The 12,500-nt window shown below is 39.1% G+C and overlaps 1 protein-coding gene across 1 annotated transcript in view; it reads right to left on the reverse strand.

Annotated features, from left to right (window-relative positions):
• LOC144979059 (MAM and LDL-receptor class A domain-containing protein 2-like) overlaps positions 1-12,500 on the reverse strand; it is a 269,405-nt gene that overhangs the window by 141,952 nt on the left and 114,953 nt on the right. The window contains 10 exon segments of the mRNA XM_078925674.1: positions 241-391; positions 1,270-1,354; positions 2,406-2,555; positions 3,521-3,598; positions 4,844-5,012; positions 5,980-6,149; positions 7,267-7,425; positions 9,692-9,779; positions 10,604-10,872; positions 11,781-11,936. Of these exon segments, the coding sequence (XP_078781800.1) occupies positions 241-391; positions 1,270-1,354; positions 2,406-2,555; positions 3,521-3,598; positions 4,844-5,012; positions 5,980-6,149; positions 7,267-7,425; positions 9,692-9,779; positions 10,604-10,872; positions 11,781-11,936 (1,475 nt within the window).

The following is a 12,500-nucleotide window of genomic DNA, read 5'->3' on the forward strand; positions in this document are numbered from 1 at the left end:
TACCTGTTTGTGAGTGGTGTTTGTGACAACATGTGCATGTGGTTGAGAAACACAATGTGTGTGCGCGTGAGTGTGTGTTTGTGTGTATGCTTGTTTCTGTGCAAGTGTGTGACCAACTCTCTCTTTATATCTCTTACTCTCTCTCTCTCTCTCTCTCTCTCTCTCTCTCTCTATCTCTCTCTTTCTCTGTGTGTAGATACAAATACCTTCACCCCAAATTCATGGATCCAAACCCCATACCTTGACATCAACAGATGCTGAAATCCAGTCGGTGGACTGTTCACCATATCGTGTCCATATCACATTTCCGGTTCCGGCAAATTTCAGGTTGAGACGGTTCACGTTGACCCCGTGCATGTGATACCAGAACACCAGACAGTGGGGGCCGGCACTGGACAGAATTCAACAAAATATTATTAAAACGTTCGCACCCTGTATGAAGCAGGAAAAAGCTCTCAAGTTGTGACTAGAATGAGAAGATACAGGCTGCATAACAAAGAAAGTATTGGACTGGAACCCTCAGGGCAGAAGATCAAGGGGAAGGCCACGAGGAATATGGAGAAGAATTTAAAAAGCTGATATACAGAGAAGTGATAAGACATGGAATGATATTAAAAAGTTAGCTCAGGATAGAGAGGGATGGAAACTGTTTGTCTGTGGCCTATACCCTGACCCAGGGTGAAAAAGGCAATGATGATGATGATGATGACGATGATCCACAAATAGTGCTCAGAGGTGCTTTACAATAGTTTTTTGGGTATCACACAAGTTCATTCATTCGACTACAAAATCACCACTAACAGTCACACACATATATTGCTCGAAGTGCACATAAAATCATGATAAGCAGCATGAAAAAGATCGGTTTTTAAATGCCGTTTGAAGACTGGTAGACTTTCACATTGTCGGGTTTTAGGTGGGAAAGAATCCCATTTGGTTGGAGCCGAAAATGTAAAACCACGCTCAGCAAACTTTGTTCTTGGGATGTTTTTCTCAGAAGAACTGGCTTAAAGAGAAACTCGATAGAGACTGAATAGATTTATATCACCTACTTAGTTGTAAGATGAGTACCTGGCCGCAAATAGCTTTGTCTCTGTCGGGAAAAAAATGTAATATCGTCTAACAGGCGTCATGTCTCGTTCTATATGTTAAGTTTTGCTGTTTCGTCAGGGACCCTTTGTAAATCGCTTTGAGCACGTTTAATGGATATTGCGCTATATAAAAGCTCAATGTGTTTTTATTGTTTCTATTATAAGATAAAGTTCTTACTCTTTGATGGTTGGGCTGATCAGCTGGGCTTTGTCGTTCGGTTTCCTTGGGTAAGACGTCTCTATGAATATGTAATGGCCCTGGTCTGGAGATGGAAATGGTGATGTTGATGATGATGGTGGTGGTGGTGGTGGAGGTGCTGGTGGTGATGATGGTAGTAATGATGGTGGTGATGGTGATAGTGATGAAGATGATGATGATGATGATGATGATGATGATGATGATGATGATGATGATGATAGTGGTGAAGATAATGCAGATGAATTTGCTGGTGGTAATGATCATGTATTATTACTATTCATTTATAAAACCGTGACAATAAGTAAAGAAATATGTTGATCTATCTATCTATCCATCTGTCTATCTATCCATATATCTAGCTGTATATATGTCTATCTATCCATCTATCTAGCTGTATATATGTCTATCTATCCATCTATCTAGCTGTATATATGTCTATCTATCCACGAATCTATCCATCTGTTTATCTATCCATCATCTATCTATCTGTCTATCTATCCACCAATCTATCCATCTGTCTATCTATCCATCAATCTATCTATCTGTCTATCTATCCATCAATCTATCTATCTATCTATCTATCTATCTATCTATCTATCCACGAATCTATCCATCAATCAATCTATCCATCAATCTATCTATATGTCTATCTATCCATCTATCTATCTATATATCTAGCTGTATATCCATCAATCTATCCATCTATCTATCTATCTGTATATATGTCTATCTATCCATTTATCTATCTATCGATCTATCCATATATATATCTATCTGTCTATATGTCTCTTTATCCATCAATCTATCTATCTATCTATCTATCTATCTATCTATCTATCTATCTATCTATCTATATATCTATCTGTCTATATGTCTATCTATCCATCGATCTATCTATCTATCTATCTATCTATCTATCTATCTATCTATCTATCTATCTATCTATCTATCTATCTATCTATCTATCTATCTATATATCTATCTGTCTATATGTCTATCTATCCATCGATCTATCTATCTATCTATCTATCTATCTATTCATCTATCAGTCTATAAGCCACAATTACAAAATACTAATTATAACAGAACCAAATGCTCAGTAACACGACACTGACCACTTTTCTTGGTGTGGTCAATCTGTGGTCCAGTGGACTCGGAGTCCGTTTCACCATTCTGCCGTGTCCAATTGAAATCATCCTTGAGGGATTGAACCCAGTTACAAAGGTCAGAGGTCTCGAAGTCACAGTCCAGGTCAGAGGTCGGGGCTGGAAGAGACAGAGTAAGTGAGTTCAAAATTAATGAGTTCTATCAATATTTTGAAAAAAAATACGACCATTTATATATCGCGATTCCCTGATTTGCCATATTCAATGCACTTAATGGGTGGGTGCGCGAAGTGGTCGAGGCATTGCACTGTGATCCGGAAGGTCTCGGGTTCGATCCCCACTTCAGGCACTTTTGTTCTTTTTTTTACTTGGACAAAATTATTCAGCCCAACATTTGCTAAAGGTGGGTGATTCCTATTGACACCAGACATCTATATTCCTGCATGGAGTGCCTAGGCGACGAGATATAATGATGCCGAGGTGAAAGGGCGTAAAAATACACTTCATAATGTTTCATTTATTCTCCATATTTCCATTTCATACAGTACCAGTCCCCTGCTAGCCGTCCCCCCCCCTTCAAAATAAAGCGAACAAAGGGATTCAAAATATATTTTTAAAAATACAAACAACCAGGCAAGAAGCTTCAATCGGAGAGTGCAAAGGGAACAAATAAGACACGCAAACAAGAACAAAACAAAACAAAACAAACAAAAAACAAAAACAAAATAAATAATGAAAAAATAAGGTCAAAAATACAAACGACCAGAGAAAAAACAAAACAAAGAAGAATGAAATTTGTTTGCAGGAAATGAGAAAGGTGAAATGGTTTTCAGGACAATGCTAAATAATCATCAACATCATCCCCCATCTCATCATCATCGTTATCACCAAAAATTCGCCATCATCATCATCATCACCATCATCATCATCATCATCATCATCATCATCATCATCATCATCATCATCATCATCATCATCATCATCATCATCATCACCATCATCATAACCATCATCATCACCACCACCACCACCACCACCACCATCATCATCATCATCATCGCCAATCTACATTATTTCAACAACAACAACAACAACAACAAAAACAACAACAATCCAGTCCTCACCTCCAGGTGGAATCAACGTAGAGGTAGGTGTCGGGGCCTGGGTGGGGGTTGTGGCCAGCTGGGCACTGGATGGGATTGCTGTAGAGAAAGGCATCGGGTATAATTATAAATACAACTCACTTGTCCAAAGAAATGGACATTCATTTTAGTCCACATTGATGCCAATAGGGAATGAGATTACCGGCAGAGTAGCGTCCCTTGGTTGGACGTCACCCATAGTCTGTGACGTCACCGGCGGAAAAGTTATTAGAGAGAGAACGTCATGTTGGTTGTGCGGGGCGAGGACGAGAGACTCATGGGCACAACCAACATGACGTTCTCTCTCTAATAACTTTTCCGCCGGTGACGTCACAGACTATGGGTGACGTCCAATCAAGGGACGCTACTCTTCCGCTAATCTCATTCCCTATATAAAATACAATTACGGTATATGGATATGCACACGTACGTACACATCCCACACTCACGTAGGCTATATACACATGCACACACAACCAAGCACAAGCAAATTAAAGAAATTAAGGAGCAGGCACTGGTGTAAGATAGAGATCTGAACAAGTCTGTATGAAAGGTGCCAGACAAAGCAAGAAGGAAAAATACAAGATGAAAACATACCTAAAAATCAGTCGACCTCGACTGGGGATCGAACCTTGTGATTACCAGGTAACTAGAATGTCTGAGGTTCGATTCCCAGTCAAGGTCGACTGCTTTTTTGGGATGTTTTTTTTTCTTGTATCTTTCTTTTTTGTTTTGTCTGGCACCTTTCATACACACTTGTTAAGTTGTGGAAGAAGAAAAAGAAGAAGAAGAAAGAAAAAAGAAGAAGAAGAAGAAGAAGAAGAAGAAGAAGAAGAAGAAGAAGAAGAGAAGAAGAGAAGAAGAAGAGAAGAAGAAAGAAGAAGAAGAAGAAGAAGAAGAAGAAGAAGAAGAAGAAGAAGAGAAGAAGAAGAAAGAAGAAGAAGAAAAGAAAGAAAGAGAAGAAGAAGAAGAAGAAGAAGAAGAAGAAGAAGAAGAAGAAGAGAAGAAGAAGAAGAAGAAGAAGAGAAGAAGAAGAAGAAGAAGAAGAAGAAGAAGAAGAAGAAGAAGAAGAAGAAGAAGAAGAAGAAGAAGAAGAAGAAGAAGAAAGAAGAAGAAGAAAGAAGAAGAAGAAGAAGAAGAAAGAAGAAGAGAAGAAGAAGAAGAAGAAGAAGAAGAAGAAGAAGAAGAAGAAGAAGAAAGAGAAGAAGAAGAAGAAGAAGAAGGAAGAAGAAACGGATCGTTTCATAACACAGGCTATGTCCATGACTCATTATTTTATCGAATGATACATGTATGTAGACTGACTGTAGCAATATCCTGTGGTCACAGAGAAGTCGTCCAGGGCCAGGTAGCCCTTATAGCCCCCTAGAGTGACCCGTAGAACCATCTGGAAAGGGGTCTGGCTTGTGACGTAGACCTGTCCATTTGTCCACTGGCTTGCTTGACTCGCCAAACGCCACACTGGAGTCAACGTCTGAGGGGTATAGGAAATATCGGATAGTGAAGATAACAATGATAATTATAATAATGATAATAATAAAAATAATCATAATAAAAAAATGATAATTATTTTAAAAAAAATAAAAAAATAAAAAAATAAAAATAATAATAATAATAATAATAATAATAATAATAATAATAATAATAATAATAATAATAATAATAATAATAATAATAATAATAATAATAATAATAATCTTTATTGTCCAAATAAATGGAAATTTGTCATTTGGTTTACAATGTTTGAAATTAAAATACAATACATAGATAGATAGACAAAAATACATTATAACATAATGATATATAAACATGAAAATCCCTTATTCTAGCACTCAAGAATGTCAATAGTCATTCATTCTATCAATTCTTAGTCTGAGAAATGCTCTGCCATTAATACTATATGCAAAGATGCTTCAGCTACGGTCAGCTTGGCCCGTGGTAAAAGTAAAGAAAATATAACTAATACAAAATAAACCATAAAACATGTCTATTGAGTCAAAATCTATTACTAAATAGGTACTCATTTTACACCTGGGTATAGTTAGAAAGTATGAGTGAAGAGTTATTTTCATCTGAACTCAACTTGACATCACTCGCAGCAACGGGATTCCAAATGTTGATCTACAGATTGTGAGCCGAGTGTCATACCACTGGACCATCTGCCATTTTTATAACATGTTATTGTTGGACCACGCAGATCACAACATCCACAAAAACTGCAAATTGAGCTTTTGAGCTTTTATATAGCGCAATATCCAATAAACGTGCTCAGGGTGCTTTACAAGGGGACTCTGACCAACAGCAACGCTTAATATGTAGGACGAGACATGACGCCTATTAGGGGATATTACATAATTTTTATTTTCCGACAGAGACAACGCAGATAACAACATCCACAAAACAGCAAATAAAACGCCAAAGAAATAATTTCTAATATTTACCTGTCCTGTTTGCATGAGAACGGTCAGAGATCCAAAATTAGCACCGCTGGAGGCGTACCAGAAATGGAAGCAGGATCCAGTGGTTGCTTCCAGAACTTCTGACGTCATGGAAACGTTCCTGTTCTGGAAACGTCCGACAGAAGAAGATGTGCTCAGTAGAGCGTACTGGCCTGGAGGTTGTAACAAGAAATGAAGTGAGTCGGAAAGTGCCAGAAGACAACAGAGCATAAAAAACTTCGCGGCGGCGATGGGAGCTCGAACGGTAGCCGTCGTTAACTTATAGCCTGACACTAGAACCTAACCTCTAAGACTGATAGTTTGACGTCATTTTTTAGGTTTGTGCAGCGCCTAGTGAGTTGTTGTTAGTAGAACTCAAGGAAACAAGTGATTCCATTGGTTGAACTATTGAATACAACTCACGATTTGTGTTCTTTTGTGGACAAAGACTTGTCTTTTGACGTCATTTGTAGGTCAATGTCAGGCTATAAGTTAACGATGGCTACACTCAAACCCGCGACCTTACTGGTAATACAACTCCGCCTGGCCGGGGAGATCGTGACTCTACCATATGAGGATAAAGTTAAAGGGACGGAATTTACAAGATGTTCCACGAATGACAAAACTTGTATAAAACTGATTTCTCTAGAACTACGAGGCACGTACATTGTGGATGTTTTATACGTTTGAAAATAGGATTTAACAAATTTAATCTTGATATATACTTTTTATTAGTATTATGTGCAGAGTTTTAACAAGTTTACAATGTAAAATCCTACAAACTGTGGAGTGATCCTCGACAATATTGGATGTTTCCACAAGAAGAAGAAGAAGAAGAAGAAGAAGAAGAAGAAGAGAAGAAGAAGAAGAAGAAGAGAAGAAGAAGAAGAAGAAGAAAGAAAAAGAAGAAGAAGAAGAAGAAGAAGAAGAAGAAGAAGAAGAAGAAGAAGAAGAAGAAGAAGAAGAAGAAGAAGAAGAAGAAGAAGAAGAAGAAGAAGAAGAAGAAGAAGAAAAAGAAGAAGAAGAAGAAGAAGAAGAAGAAGAAGAAGAAGAAGAAGAAGAAGAAGAAAAAGAAGAATAAGAATAAGAATAAGAATAATGGCTTAATTGGATAACGATAAATATTGAAATGCAAGCTTCAAAATATTAGACTTAGACAAATACTATGGACGCTTCGGGTTTCCCCTTAATCAATAAAGCAGTATGAATGAAAAACTACAGACGAATGAAATAATGTGATAGTGATCGTGGCGTTGTTAAGGTGAATAAACACAGAATCAAGACGCCTACCTTTAGCAGTCTGAGTCGTGTGATCCACTTTCGGAGCTCCACTGGTCAGTATGGTAGCCATTCGGTTGCCACTAGTGACGTCAAAGGAGAGGGAATAGCTGACCGCAACAGACCTGTCAAAATTCCAGCCACACTTCCCAGTCTCAAAAGTACATTCCCCTGCAGGGAACAAAACCGCATAGCGAAGAAACATTTAGTTATAAAAGTTGTAATGAACGGGAAATAACTGCGTGATTGTAAAGGTATTTGCAGTAATGACAGAGTTATGTCCCATGTATTGTTACCTTGCCTAGAAGAGTGATGGCCCTTGTTTATCATTATGTAACTTCCTTCTTGTAGCTTGTTGTTGTTGTTGTCCTTAATGGCCTTTCTGAACATGATTTAATAAAATGACCAATATACAACTCTTTGATTGTCATGACGTGTTTACACTGTGTGTTTTCATGAAGTCTTTACACGTGTGTTGCCATGACGTGTATACACGGTGAGTTGATGTGTCGCGTCCGGACAAATTCAGAAATTCCAATGACTTCTTGGTATGTTCCACAAGAAGGCATCGAAATAGCTGAGATTGGCCGAGGCATGAAACCGTCCTTATCAGATGAATACTGCAAGTAATAATATTATTATTATATATAGTATGCCCTTGGCTAAGAAACTCACAAAATTGCCATCCGGAAGTATAATGGACCAACACACAAAACTATGTGTAACTATGAACTTTTAAAGTCTGGTTAAAACAGTATAGTGAGAATTACTCACGAACGCGGATGGCAGCAAGCACTAACAAAGACCTGAGTGACGTCAACTTCATTCTATCTATAAACACTTTTATGAACCAAAGTCACTCATAGAACTAAAAGGATAACAACCATTAATATTATTTTTGAACTAATGAGGACTTCAACCACCCGGAATGCCAGCCGTGACGATGACTTCAACCACCCGGAATGCCAGCCGTGACGATGACTTCTTTGTTTTGTATTCCAAGAAGGCATCATGACAGCTGACACTCAAAGTGCTGGGAATCGTGTCATGCAAAGCACCACCAGTAGGCAGGAAACAGCTAAAGTCTGGGTTATTCATAGCACCAATCACCTCATGGTTTGCTAGCGGTAGCAACATCTAATGTTTTGTGAAAGTCTTCAAAGCAACATATTGTAATCCTTGGCTTAACATCCTCCTTACACCACCCATAGGAAAATCGTCACATTTGTTATGATGCAGCCAATATTTTCGTCATTCTAATTTCTTCTGTACATCATAATATTTGAACAAAAATGTTTGCTATAGTTAAAGTATATTAACACTGTGTTGAAGAGCTCGTTTAGCAGTAAAAAATATGTATAGAAATGAACAGATATTATGTTTGAGTGAAATAAATCTATTTTTGTATAGGTTTGGTGTGAAATTTCGGGGAAAATCCGGAAAAATGGCCGGTAAGGAGAGAGTTAATGTTAACTTCAGCAAAGTCTGTATTCAAAATATGTCCAGTGATTCAGGGTTTTAGTCAACACTATGCAGGCTGCTAGAGGCTACGGACTGTAAATAATATTTATAATGGATCTAATAGCTTCAATAAAGAACAAAATAATTGACATTAAAGATTTCAGGCTCAAAATCCTTCTTCAGCCAAACAAAAACAATACAAATCAGAATGATAAGACTTCACAAAAATTCTGAACGTTTGAAGACGTATTCTCCTGGCTCTCTCAATGGTTGTGTGAAATAAATAGGTGTCCTTCAGAGCCATTCGGTCCATGGAGACGGAGTTTATCCCGGTTTTGATAGCTTGAAACGGACAATTGTTTGTTACCCTTATGATAGAACGCTAGTATATCGCAAAGTACTTTCCGCCAGATAGAAGAGATCCAGGTACCCAATCACTACTGGGTGGACAAGGGGGGGGGGGGGGCAGAAAAAATTATATCTCGACTGCACATGGTCGATTTGGTCCCTTTGCGTATGAAGCGAGTGCTCTACCAACTGAACTATTGTGTGACATGATATTGATTTAATTGGATTAATTCTGTTGTTGTTGTTGTTCTTTTTCGTTTCCATGTTTGTTCAATGTTTTTTCTAGTCAAGATGTTGTGCGGCTATGTGGTCTAGTGGTATGACACTCGTTTTCGGATCGGAAGGTCGTGGGTTCGAGCCTTGCGTTCGGCGCATAGTTGAGTCCTTGGAGAAGGCTCTTAACTCACATTCTCTCACCGTACTCAGGTGTAAAACGAGTACCTGGCCGTTAACAGCGTTGTCTTTGTCCAAACAAAAATGTGTAATATCGCCTAACAGGCGTCATGTCCCGTTCTAAATGTTACGTGTTGCTGTTGGCCAGGGACCCCATGTAAAGCGCTTTGAGCACGTTTAGTGGATATTGCGCTATTTAAAAGCTCAAGTTTTTTTTAAAGACAGAATGACATACCAGGATCTTCACAGTTGGGCAAAACTTTGATGTCGTCCAAGCCGATGTCACTCAGGTAGTTGAAGCCAATCACGCCGGTAAAGGAAAGCTGGAAAAACATAGACGATGTTTGGAGGCTAGGGGTGTGGTGGGTGGAACTTGTGTTGATGATGATGGTAATGGTGGTGTTATGGTGGTGGTGATGATGATGGTGGTGGTGGTGATAGTGGTGTTAATGTGGTGGTGGTTGTGGTGATGGTGGTGATGGTGGTGATGGTGATGGTGATAGTGGTGTTAATGTGGTGGTGGTGGTGGTGATGATGGTGGTGGAGATGGTTGTGGTGGTGGTGGTGATGGTGATGGTGGTGGTGATGGTGATGGTGATGGTGGTGGTGGTAGTGATGATGATGATGATGATGATGATGATGAAGATGATGATGATGATGATGATGATGTTGGTGATGATGATGTTGATGATGGTGGTGATGATGATGATGACAAAGGACCTTCCAATCTGAAGTCGAGTCATTCAACTAGACCACATAACTCTAGTAGAGGGAAAGGAGGAGGAGAGAGCCAAGAGCAAAAAGAAAGGATGGGAAAATCTACCATTGTTGACACACACACGCACACACACACACACACACACATATATATATATATATATATTTATATAAAATATAAATTGTATCACTCACTTATATGTGGCCAAGACATATGTTTCTGTGGCTTTCGTCAACACACACACACACACACACACACACACACACACATATATATATATATATATATATATATTTATATAAAATATAAATTGTATCACTCACTTATATGTGGCCAAGACATATGTTTCTGTGGCTTTCGTCAACACACACACACACACACACACACACACACACACACACACATATATATATAATTGTATACACTCACGTATGTCGTTTTTCCATAGAACAGTTTTGGGATTCGAACCGTTTCCTGTATCCACTTGTTCCCTTGGTTTCCGGACAGCTGCCAGGTGGGGCTGGAGCTGAAGGATGTGTTCTGGGAGGAGAAGCCTACCTGAAGCTTTCCCATCCCATAGCCGTTCATGTGGTACCAGAAGGACACACACTGGCCGTAGGATGGCTGGAACGCTGGTGACCAGATGCGAGCAGAATTGCCAGATCTTTGCCCAGATGCCTCGGTGTATATATAGTAACCTGGGAGGTTAGAAAAAAGATGATGATGATGATGGTGATGATGAAGATGACGATGATGATGATGGTGATGATGATGACGATGATGATGGTGATGATGATGGTGATGATAATGACGATGATGATGGTGATGATGATGATGATGATGATGATGATGATGATGATGATGATGATGATGATGACGATGGTGATGATGATGATGACGATGATGATGATGATGATGATGATGATGGTGATGATGATGATGATGATGGTGATGATGATGACGATGGTGATGATGATGATGATGATGATGATGATGATGATGATGATGATGATGATGATGATGATGTACTTGTAGGTACACCGGAACCAAAAAAAGGACGGAAAAGCACCAACAACGAACTCATTTGAAAGCACACTCGGGACCTATTGTCGGCCGAAGAGATGGAAACCCATCAAAACTATTGTCTCGACAGAATAATGGGAGTGTTTTTATTATATATATATATATATATATATTAAAAAAACAAAAGAAAAAAACAAAAAACTTTAACATTTACAGAGAGTGGGTGGCTGGTTTGTTATGTCTGGTGAATCTGATAGACTGGCATCCTATCAAAAAGGTAACAAGAAATTGTTATTGGCTTTTACAGCTATGGAAACTGGGATAAATTCCGGTGTGATGGACCCAATAGCTCTGAAAGACTTCCCATTCATCCTCAATGGGATTTTTTAATAAGGTCTATTCCAAAGGGGGACTGGAAATATCCCCGGCGGTAGCCGCAGTGCAGTACCAAAATTGAGCTGGGGTTAGATGAGTTCCTCAAGACCTTCACTATACGACAGGGATTCAAACTTTGAACAACCACTGTGCCATACAGCCAACCCCCCCCCCCCACCTCCGCCACACTACCCCGTAAACGACATACCTGAGCCTACAGAAGTAGTGTGGTCCTGAGAGGGCCCAGTTCCACTGGTTTGGGTCCTGCCTGACGAGAGAGTCCAGTCGAAATCGTCATTCTGGTCCTGTCCATACCCACACAGTGACTTGGGATCAAAGGAACAATCAATGCCGGTGCTCGAGGCTGAAATGAAAAGTTGTGAGAAGGTTGTAAAGAAATACTCTATGATAGGGGAGACAACTAAGGTTTGACTCATTATGTTTGAGTTTTGATGTATATGTGACCCATTGTCTCAAAACGGTATTATGTTGGAACGAACCAGATGCTTAAAATCTGAATTAAATGTTAAACTGGTCAAAAATATAAATTGTTGGCATTATCACCCTAAAATATGGTATCCATTCTCCTCAATAAAACATACAAACTCAACACAAGTCTAATATTTCTGGCTATAAATTCAATGTTCAACATCTTAACCAACCCGACTTAATACCGTTTTGAGACGTAGGGTCACATATTATTAATTGAGTTGTGGCGAGAGAGAGAGAGAGAGAGAGAGAGAGAGAGAGAGAGAGAGAGAGAGAGAGAGAGAGAGAGAGAGAGGAGAGAGAGTGTGTGTGAGAGCTAGAAGGGGGAGGGGTATGCGAGAGGGTTTGAGATCAATCGGGAAAGCTTCCGGCATATCCACAAACACCAAGCTTAAAATATACAACACTAATGTTAAAGCACCCCTGCTCTATGGGTCAG

Source organism: Berghia stephanieae, chromosome 8 (genome assembly GCF_034508935.2).
Source record: "Berghia stephanieae isolate SIO BIC M18660-M18661 chromosome 8, UCSD_Bste_1.3, whole genome shotgun sequence".
NCBI lineage: Eukaryota > Metazoa > Mollusca > Gastropoda > Nudibranchia > Aeolidiidae > Berghia > Berghia stephanieae.